Source organism: Elaeis guineensis, chromosome 8 (genome assembly GCF_000442705.2).
Source record: "Elaeis guineensis isolate ETL-2024a chromosome 8, EG11, whole genome shotgun sequence".
Lineage (NCBI taxonomy): Eukaryota > Viridiplantae > Streptophyta > Magnoliopsida > Arecales > Arecaceae > Elaeis > Elaeis guineensis.
The window spans coordinates 14,492,592-14,511,461 of NC_026000.2; the positions used below are offsets into that span (position 1 = coordinate 14,492,592).

An 18,870-nucleotide genomic window follows, 5' to 3' on the forward strand; every position below is an offset into this window, starting at 1 on the left:
CATATCCAATTTCAAACGGAATCTTATTTCACTGAGTAGATTGGATTTGAGAAGCTACAGGACGATAGCTGGTGGAGGAATCCTGAATGTGCTACGCAGCGATAGGATTACTTTGGAGGGAAAGAAAGGGAGAAGAGGACATTATTACCTGACAGGAAGCTTAGTGCGAGGTGGAGCTTCAGGTGGAGCCAGGAGGAGTGCAGAGCGAGGTGGAGCTCCAGGTGGAGGTAGATCGGGCATGAGATAGGAGACTCAAGAGGAGGAAAAGTGACGTCGAAAGGTGAGATTTCTATTATCGCAGGATGATGTCCCGAGCAGATCTCAGGTCAGAAAGAGCACAGCATACGATGGAGATGGGATCGAGCGGTCTGGCTTGACTCCCATGTTTGTCCATCCATGATCAGCAGGCGATTGTCCTAAGACATGGGGGTGAGGAGATCCAGAAGCTCTCAGAGTCAGGAGGAGGTCGAATATCGAGTCAAAATAGAGATTGTTAGAATTTGATATCTCAAGATTCGATCTACATTGAGCTCACTGTGAGATCTACAATGAAAAATAGAGTCCAACTAGATCAAGATCACCTTAAACGGAGCTCGGATGGAGGAGATATGCGTGATTGAAATCGATACGAAATTCAGAGCGGTGGATGATCTTCGGCGGCTGGCGGCGGGTTAGCTGGCGGAGTTGCAACAATGTGGCCGCGTGCGGCCTAGGCGTGGCAGTGCATGGGTCAGGCGCGCAGGGCGTGGCCCAGCGTGCGGCGCCCGACCCAGGCTTGGGCGTGCAGGGCGCCCGGGCTGGTCCAGGCCCAAGGCACGCAGTGCAGGGCACAGCCCAGGCCCACGCACGGGCTGGCTCAGGCCCAAGCACCTGCGTCGGAAGCCCGATTGCCTGGTCCATCGTGGACTGGGTGGTGCACAGGGGGTTCTGTGGATTGAGGGGGCATTTCCCTCGATTTCTTACGGTCCACCGTGGACCGCGTGGCATTTTCCACATATTTCTCACGATCCACGGTACTGTTTTATAGATCGATCATGATCCGATGGTCCTGGGTGCTCCTGGTCACGATCCGACGGTCCAGGAAGGGCTTTTGGTTGATCTTAGGAATCCTAATCACGATCTAACACGAGTTTTAAGCCTTTTTAAGGCTGATCTGGGAACAGAGACTATGGGGTGGTTCGGGTGGCCTGTTTTTTGTGTGGACGTGCGGATGGCTTCATGCAAAAGTGAGAGAAGAGAACCCGTAGAGAGAGAGAGCACGCGGTGCTGAGTAGAGAATGAGCAAGAGGCTTCTGGACAGCAGACAGCGGTCGCTTCAAAGGTTCAGAGGGTCTTCCCAAAGAGAGAGCTTTTGTGAGGAAGAACTTTCTATGAGGAAAAAATTGGATGTACGAAGGTTGAGGGTGAGATCTTCTCTTATAATATTTCTTTTCTCATAGCGAAGTTTGCATGTCCCGTAGAGATGAGTTTTTTTTTGGCTGATCCACGTATTTGATTATTTTCTGTTTTATTTTTTTTTTTTTCCTGCTGCATCGCGCAGTACCGAAAAAGTCTTAGGAGGTGGTGTCCTGGCTAGACATCCACCCAACATCTATCTACAAATACTTTTACACCGTTTGGTCATGCAGCGGCTCCTTATTCATGTTGGCCAGTCTTTATCACTCCATACAATTTGCCATCTGAGATGTGCATGAAAGAACATAACATCTTTCTTACATTAGTCATTCCTGGACCACGACATCCTAGTAGAAGCATTGATGTATATCTAAGGCCTCTTATTGACGAGCTGAAATTATTATGGTCCGATGGCATTCATACTTTTGATGCATCGAAGAAGCAAAATTTTGTAATGAAGACTGTGTTGACGTAGGCCATTAGCGATTTTTCTGCTTATGAAATGCTGTCAAGATGGAGCACTCATGGAAAGCTAGTATGTTCCTATTGTATGTAGAATACAAAATCATTTTAGCTTGAGCATGGTCGTAAGCCTTGCTGGTTCGATTGTCATTGTCTATTCTTCCTCGAGCATCATCCTTTTCGAAAGCAGTGGGACAGTTTCAGGAGGAATAAGATAGAGAAGGACCATGCATCTTAGCACCTCAATGGTATAGAAGTATTTCAGATGGTATCCCAATTAGACGAACTCCCATTTAGCATTGAATTTGACAAGCAGAAGCCTCGAGGGTGCAGTACAACTCACAACTGAGTGAAGCGAAGCATCTTCTGAGAATTATCCTACTAGTTCATCAATTTAATCGATCATAATCTTGACATCATGCATATCGAAAAAAATACATTCGTTAATACTTTTTACATTATTATAGATGTTAAGGGCAAGATGAAGGACAATCTCAAGGCTCGAGCAGATATGAAGAACATATACAAGCGTCCTCTATTAGAGCTGGTTAAGGTGTTACCTGAGAAATTTATGAAGCCAAAAACATCTTATACCTTAACAAGGGAGCAGCTGAAGGATATTTGGAATGGTATAAGAGTTTTAAATTCTCAGATGGTTATGCAAGTAATCTAGCTCGGTACATCAATGTCAAAGATTGTAGATTTTATGGGCTAAAGAGCCATGACTGCTATGTATTCATGCAACGATTACTCCTATTGGCTTGGCATGATTTTCTTCCCAACTCCATATAGAGTTCTTTGATCGAGCTTAGCTTTCTATTCAGAGATATTTGTGCTACCAAACTATCCACCGATCACATTTTCAAACTTGAGGCTAGCATTATAGATGCCATATGCAAGTTGAAGAAGATATTCCCTCCCAGCATCTTTGACTCTATGGAGCACCTCATGATTCATCTAATGTATAAAGCTATGGTGGGAGGTCCAGTGCAGTACATGTGGATGTATCTATTTGAAAGATACATGCAGTCTCTAGAAGAAAGTGAAAAATAAGGTCCGAATCAAAGATTCTATTGTGGAGGCTTATATAATAAAAGAGATTTCAAATTTCAGTCGACACTACTTTAATCCCAGTGTGCAGACCAAGCTGACTTAAGTGGGCCGAAATAATGATGGTGGTGCTGAGGGATTAGAGTGGGAGATCTTAATATTTGCCTATCCCGCCTGAGAATTTGGGCAAAAGGTTCATCGAATTTTCTCCGATACTGCACTTCGACAGACAGAGATATATGTTTTGCTAAACTACGTGGAGGTCGATCCATATGTCTTATAAGTGTCTATCACAATCCCAACTCTTTAATCACTTATTTTAGTATACTTATCTTATTTTAGTATACTTATCTTAGGCAATATGATGAGATGCTGAAAGGAGAAAATTCAAGCATAAGTAATGAAGAAATATCAACATACGGCTCAGAGAACTTTGTATGTTAGTTCTGTCAATTGGTAAGCATCTATTGTCATTTTATATGTTTTAATTAATTTATTTATTTTTTTTATAATAGGCAGATCATTTAAGGGAGCAAGTCCATACCAATGAAGTTGAGACCATTAGGTTACGGGCCTGAAAAATATGTGACATGCTATAATGGCTGTAACATAAATGGTTTCAAATTTCACACGTAGCAATAGGAAATTATAAAAGCACAATGAATAGCGATATGTATATAAAGGGTAGCTGGTGGGAAGATAAGGCGGAGTGACTACTATAGAATCTTCGAAGAAGTGATTAAGATGAGCTACATTAGAGGTAATAGTATCATTCTATTTAAATGCCAATGGTTCGATACCGATAATAGTATGAAGGTTGATCCATGGCATGGGCTTATTGAAATCAAACATAGATGAAAAGCTTATGTCAACGAGCCATTTGTATTAGCTACATAAGCTGCTTAAGTGTATTATACTCTTTTTCTATCAAAGAAAAAAGGAAAGATTAGTGGGCTGTATGCAAAATTAAGTCTTGAGCTATTCATTACGCGCTCGAAGAAGAAGAAGAGCCCCAATTATCAGAATACTTTCAAGAGGATGAGACAGTAAGAGTTCATCAATCATTCGATGATGTGTAATTAGATGCTCCAGAAATTATCTTACGTGAAGATGGCCAATATGAGGAGGTAGATCCAACTGAGATTGTTTTAAAGGATGATCTTCTCCAAGAAGGAGAAGAAAAGGAAAAAGAAGAGGAAGAGATAGAAGAAGAGGAAGAAGAGGAAGAATCAGAAGAAGATTTCGAATGATACCAAATATCTGAAGAGATTGATGAGTAGTACTAAGTATATAATTCTTGGATCATTTTAATTACTTGTCTTGCATCATTTTAAATCTTGCATTGTCATCTATAATTGTATAATTAATTTGATAAATTTATTTATTTTTATTTTCAAAGAGCATACATCATATCTTCTAGAGGTCGAAGCTGCACTAGCCGAGGACAGAGCTTTCAAGAAGAGAGCGATCACGTGGCCAGCTCGCATGGTTCTGCACCTCTCTCACGTGATGGTAAGCTCTAACACTTAATTTATATATTTTCATTTATGTTATTCTGTCATTTGTTAACTAATATAATATTCTTTTTATTAGATATTTTGTGCTCAGGTTTGGAGGATAGGAGGTCACCAATGATCCCACAGTCGCATGCAGTAGCAATCGCTGGCTCTCAGATACAGTGTCGTGGTCGAGGACTCGTCTGGCTCGTGGTACCTCTGACTCAGTCGGAGGATAGAGAGTCATCTATATCCAAAGCCGCTAGTGAATACTACATGCTCAATTAATATGTTTAAAATTTAGTAATTTTAGAATTAATATTTATTCTTTGAAATCAATTTTGTAGCACATTTAGAGAGTCTTCCACATCGCATGTCGTTATCAGGATCATATACCGATTGATGTTGGGATCGATGAATGAGTTCTCGAGTTGGCCGTCGGAAGCTTGTGATATAGTCTAGAAGATATTTCTGGTAAGTCAAAACTAGTTTAATTTTTAATTTTTTGGTATGTTGGTATTTTAATTACATATTAATACATGCTTGCTTCTATCTTATAGGAGTACTATCGATTCGAGACTTTTCAGAATGAAGAAGCTGGCTGTCGGACCTTCGAAGAGGTGGCTATATGGAGGTTCCGAGATGGCCTCTACAGCCTCAGACAATTCATCATGCAGCACACCAATTCCTAATCACTATCGGGCTGAAGGTCCTTCACTAATTATTGGATGCGAACAGACATATGGCAGGCCCTTTGCGACTAGTAGAGCAGCGAGGAGTACTCTGGTAGGCGGTAGAGAGCCCGATAGAATCCGACCGCCCAATAGGATCCAATCAAACACACAGATGGCTCGGTTGGCACACATATTGTAGCCGACAAACTGATAAAAAATTTATACCAAAATTCTTCACTAGAATCGTAAAAACTCTTATATGCATGCTTTAATTATTTTAGTTTTATTATTTACTTATTGTAGACACGGCAGCTGGGTCATCCATCAGACCAGCTGCAATTATGTAAGGCTATACACCAGTCTAGGAGGACTGGTGACTATTTAGATTTTACGTCGTGACAGATGGTGGAAAGAACTTTAAATTTTATTTACTAATTAAGTTGTTATAGGATCTAATTTTTATATTAGAACTAATGTATTTCTGAACTGTACAGATACGTTATGCGGAGTATATTGTTGAGAGGTACGGTGATGACCCATCTTCTCAGAACCCCCTTGACTTTGAGGGATGGCTCAATGCCACTGGGGGTGTGAGTAGGAGCTGGATCATAAGATTCGGTCATAACTTTGACCCTCCATCAGCTCGATATCCTTCGATATCCTCACAGGTCTCGACATTCCAGACTTGGAGTGATGCACACATGAAGTAGATCGTATAGAAACTTCTGAGCCAGCGACTTCAGAGCCTTTTGGATGCCATCCGCGATACGGTCATAGAGCTTCTCTGGGATCCACAGCTGCACGACCGACTGGGCTCGTCGTCCTAGCTATCATATCAGGTAATTATATTACTAAACTCTTTTACTTATTTTAAGTTTTCATATTTAGAAGTTTTATATATTTAGGTTTGAGTTTGGGAAGGAGATCTAGGGGCTAAAAATTCAATCTAACCATCCGATTGATAGATCAGGGGTGTCTACAGCTCTGTATCATCAAATAGAACATGTTGGAATAATCTGTTCAAGAATCGAAAGAGTATATCGAAAGATAAACCTCCATATCAAAACTTACTAATATTATTTTATTTTTTATTATAGGATATTGAGACATCCGGCTCTCATCCACTAGCTGTTGGAGAGGAGCAGAAAGAGGAGAAGGCAGACGATGATGAGAATCGGATATGATTTTTTTTTGATGTATTATATTTTTTTTATACTGATTATAAAAAAATTATATAATTTATATTTTTAATATAATATAATTAATTTTTAATTTTTGATTGTCATATTATATTTGAATTTTAATTATAACAGATATTAGAAACCATCATTCATTATGATTAATTAAAATAGATTTTAAAAAATATTTTTATTAATTTTTTAAAAAATAAAATTAAATATTAGTGACGGTATTAGCGATAAAAAATACTATCACTAATATTTATTAGTGACGGCATTAGCGACAATATTGTCGTCTCTAATTTTTTTTAAAATTTTTTATTTAATTTAAAATTAAAAAAATAGAGATGTCATTAACGACGGTATTGTTTGTGGCTAATAATTATTAACGATAACATTAGTCACGATAATACCGTCATTAATATTTTTTTATTTTTTAAATTTAATTTAAAAATTAAAATATAATCAGCAACAAAATTGTTCCGTCGCTAATATCATTGCTAATAGTCATATTAGCGACGATAATATTTTCCGTCGCTAATAAGGATATTTAATGATAAATTTTTTTTAGATAAATTGTTATAATAGAATTAGCGATGGCTACATTATTAGCAACGGCTGGTGAACTATTAGCGACGGCAAATAACTATTATTAATAATTTGGATTCTTGTGGTGTAGGCGAGGAGGAGGGTGATGGTAACGTTGAGGAGGAGAGGAGGGAGAGGAGGAGGGGGAAGAAGAAAGGGACTATTGAAAAACTAAGAATTTTTAATTTTATCCTAAACTAACTTGTCCACATCAGTTTCTTTCGTCACATAACTCTGTCACACGATCATTCGATAATAGTAGTCGGAAATAATCTATAGTCAAGATTTGAATTAAATTTTTTTAATAATTTGATGATTTGATTATATTAAATTAAAATTTAAAATAAAATTAAAAAATTTTAAATAATTTATTTTTTTATAATTAAATTATTTTATCAGCTGGTGCGATACTCTAGCCAAGCTGCCCATGTTGGGATGAAAAATCATAGCTTCCATCGTGACAAGAATTGTCACAGGAATTGTGAGGGCAAACACGTCACATGTGTACCAAAAGCTTTTGTCAGTAATTTTTAGGCACACCTGGTTGAAGTTGAAGGTAATCAAAATTTTACAAGCTCTAATAATTGATATTCACCGACACCGGTACACTTTCCATGGTTACGAGACCATCAATAATAAATGGTAAAAGCCCAAGTCCAGACAGTAATAAATGTACCAGAGATGTGTTGCATTTGCTAAAAAAGAGAAACATTCAACATTAAATATGGGGAGAAGAAACAGGAATATAGCCACACGCAAGCAGTCCAGCCAAAACAAAATCCTTTTCTTCAAACAAACCTTGATGCATGTTAATGATTATATGACCTCCAAATTCCTCATGTCTTCCCTAGAAATGCTGGGCATATTATGCGGCCAATAAAATAACTTTCTCATGACACCTGAAGAAATATTTTAAGAAGGTGAAGCAGAAGTATGTAATACCCCAACCCCTCAAAGAAAAAGGTAACCACAAAATGCTGAGACAATTTTATTCCATGGAACTTCACCTGAATCATGGTGCTAGACATCAGTTTCCACAGCTATATTCAATGGAAAAGCCAGATTCTTAAGTCAGTCGATGAAAATTTTAGACATTTCGAAGCATATAACAACACATCTTTATCTTTGCAGCTTCTAAAGCTGATGCCTGCATGCATGATTCAGAAATTAACATGCTTTGGTGAATCAATCGCACATTTTTTTTTTATATGCCTGTGATAATGCTCAACGTGTAGTTCCAGCAAAAAGCAAGATATCAAAGACCTTGAACCACCAAGGAGATGCTGGTGTTCTCACCGGCAGAACATCTTCAAATGAGATGACGCTGATTTTCCAACAAAGCGAACTAAAAATCACACAACAAGTATGGAATTCTTCTTGGGATGCTATTTCTCTGAACTTGATCAGCAAGTTAGAAAGATTAATTAATATTCTTTAAAACCTAATTCTTCCCGAAGTGGAGCAAACTCATGTGCAGTGGAGAAGGAAGCAACTAGCCAGCGGACAGATAACAAGGAGCAGACTTCAATATAGAAGTTAAAGAATTTTTAAATCCCTGGATATAATCACTCATAAATGAAATGATAAAGGCTAGTTTTTTCCATCTTTCTGGACTTACTGGCTACCTAGATATAGTCCTCCAATCTCTCACACCAAATTCGTTCTAAGACGACAGTGCAAGAATATCTCCACCAAGTAAAACCCTTTAAACATATTAGAAACGGCTATTTATATTAAAAGAAAGATCAATGCTACTCACCGCTGCTATCAGAAGGATCGTACTCCATGGCCAAATACACCCCGCAACGTAAAAGAGCGGCCTGAAACCATAGAAACCACTGCGATCAACGGAAGTAAGAGGAAAAAAAGAGGGATCTTTTGCCTTAACTGGAGCGAATACCCATCCAGAGCGAGATATCCACGTCTCTTCGATGCAATTATTCTCACATCAAAGCACCAAACTGTCCAATCCGCGCTTCGGAATCGGAATTCGAAGTCCAGGAGGGAAATTCTCGAGCGCTCTGTGGAGATTTAGTGGAGAGAGAGTGTGTGTGGCTGGGCAGGGGACGGAAGAGAGGGAGCCGCAATCGGGTTCTAAGGGAGCCATGAGGCGAGAAGAACAAGCGGACTTCCAACCCGTTACGCTGGTCTGGGCTTTTGTTTTCTTCTGGACCAAAAGTAAGCTGCCAACAATAATAGCACCTGCTGAGCATCACGTTTTGTGTGACCACTGGTCCCCGATGCTTGCTTTGGACACCAGCGCCCAGCGGTGAGAGTAAATTTGGGAGGTTGGATATTAGCAGGGTGAGGAAAAATTAAATCTAAATCAATTAAATTGGTAGAGTCGGAGTAGTTTGATTTAAAATTTTATTTGATTTAATTTATTTAATTTTTGATATATAAAAAATAAATTTGAATTGATTCAAATTTATCAATAAATATAATTATTTTTAAATTTAATCCGACCAACTTCAATATAACGATATCATTTTAATTAGAGTATTATTTATATTAAAATATTAATATATTAAAAAATAATTTTGAATTTATGATATTATTTATCAATTTGATTTTGTGTTGATTAGCTTTAAATCTTAAATGACTTACTTTCTAGATTATTTTTTTTTTTATAATGTGTTGGAGATCTTTATCTTAATCCTTAATGATGGTGCTTATTTAAAAATTTTATTTTATTAAGTGACAATATCTTATATTAATTTAAATTATTTTAGTTAATAAATTCTCTTGATGATACTCTTATGTGAAAAAAATAAGTCTTCATGAATCATAAAATAATAATAATAATAATAATAATATAATCCGATAAAATCAAACCAAATCAGATTATTTAAATCATGTTGGTTTGATTTGGTTTCAATGTTCCATTGATCTGGTTTGGTTTCTAAAAATATCAAATCATTTAGGATTGATTCGACTTAAATTTAAGTATGAAATTGATTCAAATTGGATTATGCTCACCCTTAGATATTAGAGCTCTGACCACCTTTCAGGCATGGGCTTATGTAGGGGGTCGGATTGAAAATCCTATGAAACTTATAGATTGAATCAATAATCAATAAAACCATAAAATTACAGATTGAACTAATCTATATTCATAAATACTCATGTACTTAAGATGCACATCTATCTTATCCGATGATAAATACTGACTCTTGTATACATAGACAGTGTCTAAGGGGTCTCCATATATACTTTGTTTATGCTCTTTCTACGTCTTCTTTATATTTGTTATTATTCTCTCTCAAGTCTTCACTAATTTCATAACATCACATTTTGGCTTAAATATTTGGGGATCTTTTGTAGAGCAAACTTTAGCAAATAAATTTTTTTTTTTCTTTTTTGTTTTAGGCTGGACATCTTGCATCAGTTTCCATATCTAATGCACAACCAGCACCAATCTTTCTCTCGGTTCACCATCTTATGCCTGAACTGATTTTGCCAATCTCATTGGTATTCACGGACCTCATCAACAACAATCGCCAGGCACCTTGTGATGATGCCGAATTTTGACGGCAATAAGTGGCTATATAATATTTTGGTCAAAGAAAATAAAAATCTCATTAAGTTTTAAAAATCTGCAGTACGTTCAGCCATCAGAACAGAGAGGACACCGCCGGGGCCAGCCAAACACACACTGAGATTTCTCCTGATTTGTTTACCACACAAAGTTGACAGTCATTCTTATGCTTAAAAAAAATAAACAGGAAGGAGCGGTCATTAATTTGTCGAACAACTCCCCACTCCAGTCTCTCTCTCTCCCATCATCTTTCCTCTCTGAAGGTGGCGGAAGCGCCACCAGAGTCACTATCCTTTCTTAAGCTTGGAAGGAAAAACATCTCTTTTATCGTCGAATTTAATTTAATCTGCTCTCATGATTTACTTGGTGTTCTTTGCATAGGACAAATTAGTGGCTCAAATCATTGTGTGTCAAACAAGTTCCCAAGCTTTTCGTCAGGTTATTATATTTGGCACTGTCTGACCTTTAAACAGAATTCATAGACAGCTCATTTATTGGAACTTGCTAGGTTCAAACTGAGAAAAAAAGTTGGACACAAGCCGTCTTACCGATTTGCATTTTTGTTGGAAAGCAAATCAGTTTTCATTACGATAATGAAAAATTATAACAAAAGGGGCCCAAGTCCGATGGAACTTGAGCAAAAGAAATATTTGGGTCAAATTAGATTATAAATTAATAAGTAGATAGCTTAGCACAATTTAAGACCACAAACATTACACTCTGGCCAAATGGGAAATTTTCTCAAGAAAAGACCCATAGGGCCATATTCGCAGATTGTGATGATTAGAGATGCAACTTGACATTAGACTGCATTGTCGCCCATCATAGTCCTTAAAAATAAAATTGGATGAAAGAACATGCTGGCTTAGTTTGTGCCAAAGATATTTGGATCCACTCCGCTGATCCGGATTGCAACTGGATTATAGTTGAAAAGGTCCAGTTGATAATTATGAGCTGTTCATGTATAATATGACGGTCCGTGATTATTGGTCATTATCGAATGGGATGGCATTGCTAAAGTGGGTCCTCGGCCACTGTCGTTATAAATACATCTATACGTGGATGGTCTGTGATTAAAGTTCGTGACCTGGCCAGTCTTCGTAGAAAAATATGCCAAAAGAGCCTTTCACGGTTCGTATAACTCCTGGGATCCTGTGGTGATCCTTCCTAGTTGAAGCGGACATGACGTGCCAACAACATTTACGCGTCGTCTCAACGTCCACAGCAAAGAAGAAGAAGAAGCAGCAGCAGCAGCCATGGTCGACCATGGATCCTCTGACTGCACTTGCCGCATACAGAATACTATGCAATTCTTGATGGCCTAGATGGATGGCCATCAAATAAAGTAATCGAAACCTGCATAGGCTTATGCACCGTAGAGGATCCTGATTGGTTATGGTTACACCACAATATTTTTCAACTATTTTTTAGATCAATTTCGTGCATTGAAATTAGGATTTTTCTCGAGGATTCACGGAGTCTGCTAGTAAGATTTCCATCTTGATCAAAATATCAATTAAGCTCATTTATATATTTAAAATCTTATCTTTTATTGTCTCAATCAATACAAACATGCAGTTTTTTAAAATATCAGCGAATATAATATCATTTGAAATTATAATATCAATATATCTTTTGAGGTTTTTTATGATTTTAAATATTTTTTGAATGGATAAACATCAAATTAATTTGGTAAGATAATAACTAATCACAATTCCAGTTTGACGAATGAGATATCGAAACGTTGCCTTGTATATAATGGCCAAAATCTCTAATATTTTATTTTTTTGCTTTTCTTTTTTTTTTTTTTTAACCTTCTCATCTCAACCAACATGGTCATGGTTTTTATTACCCATCACATCTCAGCATTATTTAAGGATCTTTATTGCTACCCCTATTTCTCTTATTCATTTATAGCAACCTCTCCTCCTCCTCCTCCTCCTCCTCTCTCTCGGTCTCTCCTTCCTTAAATTTTGCTTGTTGAACAGGTCTTTAACAAAGAAAGGCAAGTCCACCTTTCAAATTTTCCACAAGCTCGGTTTCTTCCGTAGACTGCTAAGCGAGTAGAAATATTGAACGAAAGCAACGAACGACTGACTCACAACAACGTGGAACCCACGTACCAGGAAACAAAGACCTCTGGTCATTGTCGAGCTTGACTTCAGGTCAATGCAATAGAAAATGATGAAAGACGTCCCATTCTTCCAATGTTTCTTCCACCAGCGGGCGTAGTGACATTTCTTTTTAATCCCCAAAAGACACGGAGTCTCAGAGATAGAAGCTAGCACCCTCCTGAGAATGGCTTCCTCTTCTCTTTTCCTCCAATTCCTTGTTCCTCTCCTCCTGCCACTACTGTCAATCACCCCTTCTTACGCTCAAAGTCACCGCGATATAAGCTTGGGCACCTCCCTAATTAGCACCCTCGGTCAAAACACCTCCTGGCTCTCCCCCTCCGGCGAGTTTGCATTTGGCTTTCATCCCCTCGAAACTGACCGCAGCCTGTTTTTGCTTGCCATCTGGTTCGAGAAGATAGCACAGAAGACTGTAGTCTGGTATGCAAATGGAGGCAAACCGGTGCAGTATGGGTCCATGGTGGAGCTCACCGCCGACGGGCAGCTCCTGCTCAAGGACCACAACGGCCAGGAGCTGTGGAACGCCGGCAAGAATGCCTCCTACGCTGCCATGCTCGACACCGGTAACTTCGTGCTTGTCGGCACCCATGCCTCTGTCGTTTGGCAGAGCTTCGACACTCCTACTGACACCATTTTGCCCTCCCAAGTCCTGCATCCGGGGACTGAGCTCCATGCCCGTCTAACGGCCACCAACTACTCCAGTGGAAGGTTTGAGCTCAGGTTCGAAGACGATGGCAATCTGGTGTTGTATACAGTGGCCGTTCCTTCTGGCAATCAGTATGATCCTTACTGGACGAGTGATACCATCGGAAATGGATCGCAGCTCGTCTTCAATGAGTCGGGTAGAATCTACTTGGCCGAAAAGAATGGTAGCATATCCAATTTTACCTCCGGGTCGATAGGCCCGATGGAGGATTTCTACCAGAGGGCGACTCTCGACTTCGACGGCGTCTTCAGGCAGTACGTCTACCCGAGGAAGGGGATGAGGAGCGGGAGCTGGAACGATGACTGGACTTCTGTGGATGCCAAGCCTACAGACATCTGCCAAGCAATCGCTGCCAAGACCGGAAGCGGAGCTTGTGGGTACAACAGCTACTGCACAATTGATGAGAGGCAGCACGTCGACTGCGAGTGCCCACCCTCGTATTCCTTCTTCGATCCTAATAGGACGTACAAGGGGTGTATGCCGGATTTCGCGGCCCAAAGTTGTGACGCAGATGCGAAGGAGATAGAGTCACTCTATGGATTCAAAGAGATGATCGGTTTGGATTGGCCATTATCCGATTACGAACAGCTCTACCCCATAGAGGAGGACCAGTGCAGAAAGGAATGCTTGAGTGATTGTTTCTGTGTCGCTGCCACCTATAATATTAATGATCGGAATTGTTCCAAGATGAAGGCCCCCCTATCTAATGGAAAGAAGGGCAGCTATATCCACACGAAGTCTCTCATCAAAGTACCCAGAAGTACCCAGTCCCCACCTCCGATTCCAACTGTAGTGATTAAAGACAAAAACTCATGGACAGGGATTAGATCGCTGCTTCTAGGGGGCTCGGCACTCATAAATATTTTGCTCATCGCTGCTGTTCTTCTTCTTGCCTTTTACTCCTACAAGAAAAGGATTTACAGTCTTCAGCCAAATTCGAGTGAAACAGGGACGGGTCTTCGTTCCTTCACTTACAGAGAGCTCCAAGAAGCCACCAATAATTTCAGCGAGCAACTGGATTATGGAGGTCTCGGAGGAGCTTACAAGGGCTGCTTGAGAGATGAAGCTAGTACTTTTGTGGCAGTAAAAAGAGTTGGTGATCTCTTGCCAGACTCGGAGGTGGAGTTCATCAATCTAATTAAAGCCATTGGCCAGGCCTCCCATAAGAATCTAGTCCGGTTGCTTGGGTTCTGCAATGAAGGAACAGAGCGATTTCTGGTATACGAGTTCCTGAGCACTGGCCCACTGAAGAGCTTCCTCTTTAGAAGTATCAGGCTAAAATGGAACCAACGAGTCCAGGTTGCCTTGGGAATTGCAAGAGGCCTCCTCTACTTGCATGAAGAGTGCGGCACTCAAATCATCCACTGTGACATACAGCCTCGAAACATCCTCTTGGATGACAACTTTGTTGCGAAGATTTCCAACTTTGAATTGGGAAAACTTCTAAGGGAAGATCAGGCACGAGTAACCATGGCGGTCAGAGGGACAGTAGGGTATATTGCACCGGAGTGGTTCCAGAACATGGGGATCACAGCCAAGGTGGATGTGTATAGCTTCGGTGTCACGTTGCTGGAGATCATATGCTGCCGGAAAGTTTTGGAACCAGTGCTGGAGAACGATGAGGCTGCAAGACTGACAGATTGGGTTAATATTTGCTATAGAAATGGGAGGTTGGATATGGTGGTAGGAGGTGATGAAGAGGTGCGCTTCGACATGGGGAGGGTGGAGAGGTTCGTGGCAGTGGCCCTTTGGTGCGTCCAAGAGGAGCCATCGCTGAGGCCAACGATGTGGAAGGTGACCCAGATGCTGGATGGAGCGGCTACTGTCCCTGTGCCACCTGACCCTTCCTCCTACATCAGTTCGATCCAGTAAGTTCTGTCCATACCATGCGAATTATGGCGATAAAATTAAGGAGTTTCTACCAAGTATGGCCCGAGATAGCTCTTTATTGAAGTTGTTGCTTCTCTGAAGAATCTCAAGCGAGTTATACATTCAGTATATGATCTGTATGCGTGTTGAGCTTGGTAGAGTCAGTAGTTGTCTTAGCTCGTGAATGAATATTGAATTGCTAGTAGAGTATTTTTATTCTGAAAAAAAAATAAAAGGAGATGTGAAGAAAAAAGTGTACCGTTTCTTCTCATTCTTATGCTTCGTTATAGCGATCTTAATGTTTCTATTTCATGGGTAGCCTGATAAAATGTGGTTCTGATGCAGTTTATTATAAGAGGCATCAACATTTAATAGAGGTTGATGAATTTGCATTTATTTTACCAAAAATTTGAGTGTATGATTTCATGTTTCAATAGCTTCAAAACGTGGAATGATAGTACTTGGTGTTATAAATAGCTAAAATAATGGAAGAATTACTTGACTCGAATATTCGAAGAAATATTTCTCCTGAGGTTCAGACGTAGAATCTTGTTCTAATGACAAAGAATTGAAAAAACTAGCCAAATAGTTTGTTTTTTTCAAGAAAATAACAGTGAAAGTGTCATCTTTCAACATTGAGAAGCGAGGTGGCAAATATCAGAATAAAGTCAAAGTAAGCAAAAAAAAAAAAAAAAAAAAACAAAAAACAAAATAAAGAATGAAAAATAATCTTGAAGACGAAAAATTATTGCATCCTTCGCAATGGATCAAATTTTGGGGATTTTGAAAGAGCGGGGAGTACACATCCTATCTTAGAGATCTGCAAATGAGAAGCGGACTGGGCTTCACTAAAAACCCAGACCCGCTATTCCATTTGTCCCAAAACAGGAACAAGAAAACCAAGACAGAGCGGTACAAGTAATGATCATTACAAATGTGAGATACACCCTGGTTTTCGGTTTTTTATTTGATTTGAACTCTTTTTTGGAAGGAGATTTATTGGAACTCATTGCCTATATGTTGCACCTTATATATTGTCATGGCTAACCCATTGAATTGGCAGAGGCTGGACATGAGTACATTCAGATTTTGTCATGGCCCTGGGGGTGCAATTGGATCTGGTAGATCCCCATCCACAATCTATACCAGAGATGATCATAAATCCGATTTATATTTGAAGGTTAGACCCATGGGTCAAGCTTGATGCCCAAATCAAGACCAAGCTCTAAAATAACCAATGATGGATCTCACAATGTAAGACATGATGTAATCGGAGCCATATGGACCTAATTAGACTCGACAAAAATATGATGAACATTGCCAAGTCCAGCCCCTTCAACTTGGAGCCAACCCGAAAACGTAAAAGAAAGAAAGAAAACAGAGAGAAAAGCTGGCTGCTAAACTCATTCAAAGAGAAGTGGATGTTTTCGTTAGCATCTTTTCGTATTAAGAAAGCAAAATCGAGACGAGTCGCAAAGGATTTTTTTTTTTTTTGAAGAAAAGGATGGTTATTTTTGAAGAGGAAACAGAGCAGGTGTATAGGATCTATCAGCGGACCAAAGAGGCAAATGTGCAAGGCAAGAGCCGAGATCCTTATCACAGTGGAACAGTGATAAGGATGCTCATCACAGTGGACCAAATAGGCAAGCTTAGGACAACCCTGCTCTTATTTTGCGGTGAGAGCATTGTCGATCAATGTCAAGACCAACGAGCAGTTTGGACCATCGTGGTGTATGAGACCCTTGCATGCTTAGGGTAAGGACACTACTGCTAGTTTAAAAGGGAGAAAAGACTTTGCCCTTGACCTAAGAAATAGGTTATTTTCACATCAAAAAAAAAAAAAAAAAAAAAAGGAAATAGATTATTTCTTCAAGAAAGACAAGTGCATACCTAACGGCCATTTTCTCAATGAGAACCATGCACACATTTTTGATGGTATGGAACCATGCACATAAAAATGCTTTAAAGTGTGCGTTTGTGAACCATGACAGCCTAAGGGGCCTCATGTTCTGAAATATCAAACCCGGTTATTGGAACCAAAGGACGGAGATGAAGAAAGGCTCATGCATCTGCATGAAGCTAGCTGCAGCATCATGATCATCCGTTAGGATTTGACGTCTCGAGATTGAGCCCACAATGAAGTTTGCGGCGAAAAATGGAGTCCAACGAGACCAAGATCATCCCAAACGGAGCTCGAATGGAGGAGATACGAACTTTTAAAGTCGGCTCGAAATCCGAGGTGGTCGAGGACCGCCAGCAGCCGGCGGCGGGCCGGCGGAGCGGCGGCGGTGCGGGGCCCAGATGGGGCCAATGCGCGGGATGCGCGGCCCAAGCAGGCGCGCGGCCCAGGCAGGCGCGCGGCCCCGCGCGCGGGGGCGTGGCCCAGGCTCGCCCGCGCGGGCCGGCCCAAGCGCCTTGCCTGGGCCCTGCACCTCGATCCACCATGGACCGGGCAGTCCACGGCTAGGTCTGTGGACCGCATGAGCATTTTTCACATATTTTACGCTGTCCAAGATACTATTCTATGGATCGAAGTACAATCGGAGGGTCCAGAGATATTTCGATCTTGATCCGACGGTCTAGGGGGTTATTTGGCTTTGTTTAGGACTCCTAATCCATCTCTAATCAAGTTTAAGCCTTTTAAATAGGGCTGATCGGTGAAACAAAGGCAGGTGATCCAGTTTTTTGCTGAAGACACACTGTACGGAGCTGTACAGAACCCAAAGAAGAAAGGGAGGCGGAAGCACTGAGAGAGAAGGAGCAAGAGGCGCCTAGACAGCGGACGTCGGTCACTTCAAGGGTTTAGGGGGTCTTCCAAAAGAGAAAGAGCTTTTGAGAGGGAAACTTTTAGAGAGAGAGAATTAGGTGTACAAGGATTGAGGATGAGGTCTCCTCTTGTAAATTTTTTTTTTTCATAGTGAAGTTTGCATGCCCCGTGGAGGCGAGCTCTTTTGTGGCTGATCCACGTATTTTGATTGTTTTATTTTGTTTTTTCTTTCTTCCTGCTGCATCGCGTGGTACTGAAAAGATCTTGAAAGATAGTGTCCTAGCCAGACATCCATCCAACAAGTGGTATCAGAGCAAGGCAGAACAAGGACGCAGATTGCAGTGGTGGTGAGCAAGACTGAAGATGGAGAAGACAGGAACAATCAAGGTGGAGATCAACAAGTTCGATGGTAAGAGCAATTTCTTCTTGTGGCAGGCAAGGGTGAAGGACGTGCTTATCCAACAGAGGTTGATCGATGCTCTCTTGTGCGATGAGAAGCAGACCACCATGGAGGTGCGGGATTGGAAACGGCTACAAATGCAGGCGGTGAGTACCATTCGCATATATCTGACGGATGAAGTGGTGATCCATGTGCTAAGCGAGACTTCTCCGACGGTGCTGTGGTCGAAGCTCAAGGAGTTGTACATGGCGAAGTCTCTCACCAACACTCTTTTTCTCTAGAGACAGTTTTACCAATTGTGGATGACTGAGGGACAGAGCGTGTAGGAGCATCTAAGCCACTTTCAGAAGACCATCACCGACCTCCTCAGCGTTGGCGAGAATGTTGAGGAGAAGACTAGGGCACTGATTTTGCTGGCGTCGCTTCCCCTTCGTACGAGTCCTTGGTGACTGCTCTTCTAGTGGGGAAGAGCACTATCAAGATGGACGAGATCACCGTGGCGATACTCCAGAACGAGGTTCTCAGGAGGGAGAATCCAGTTTCGAGCTCAGATGGCGGTAGCTCAACTTTAGTGGCTTCTGGAGGAGCAGGAGGCAGTAAACAGAGTGACAGAAG

At 40.6% G+C, this 18,870-nt stretch overlaps 1 protein-coding gene across 1 annotated transcript; it reads left to right on the forward strand.

The window, feature by feature from the left end:
- The first annotated feature begins 12,606 nt into the window (after positions 1 to 12,606).
- On the forward strand, positions 12,607 to 15,395 carry LOC105050207 (G-type lectin S-receptor-like serine/threonine-protein kinase LECRK2). Its single transcript, XM_010930138.4, has one exon. It carries the CDS (start codon positions 12,680 to 12,682, stop codon positions 15,089 to 15,091), a length of 2,412 nt encoding a protein of 803 aa, XP_010928440.1. The 5' UTR covers positions 12,607 to 12,679; the 3' UTR covers positions 15,092 to 15,395.
- The last annotated feature ends 3,475 nt before the right edge of the window (positions 15,396 to 18,870 follow it).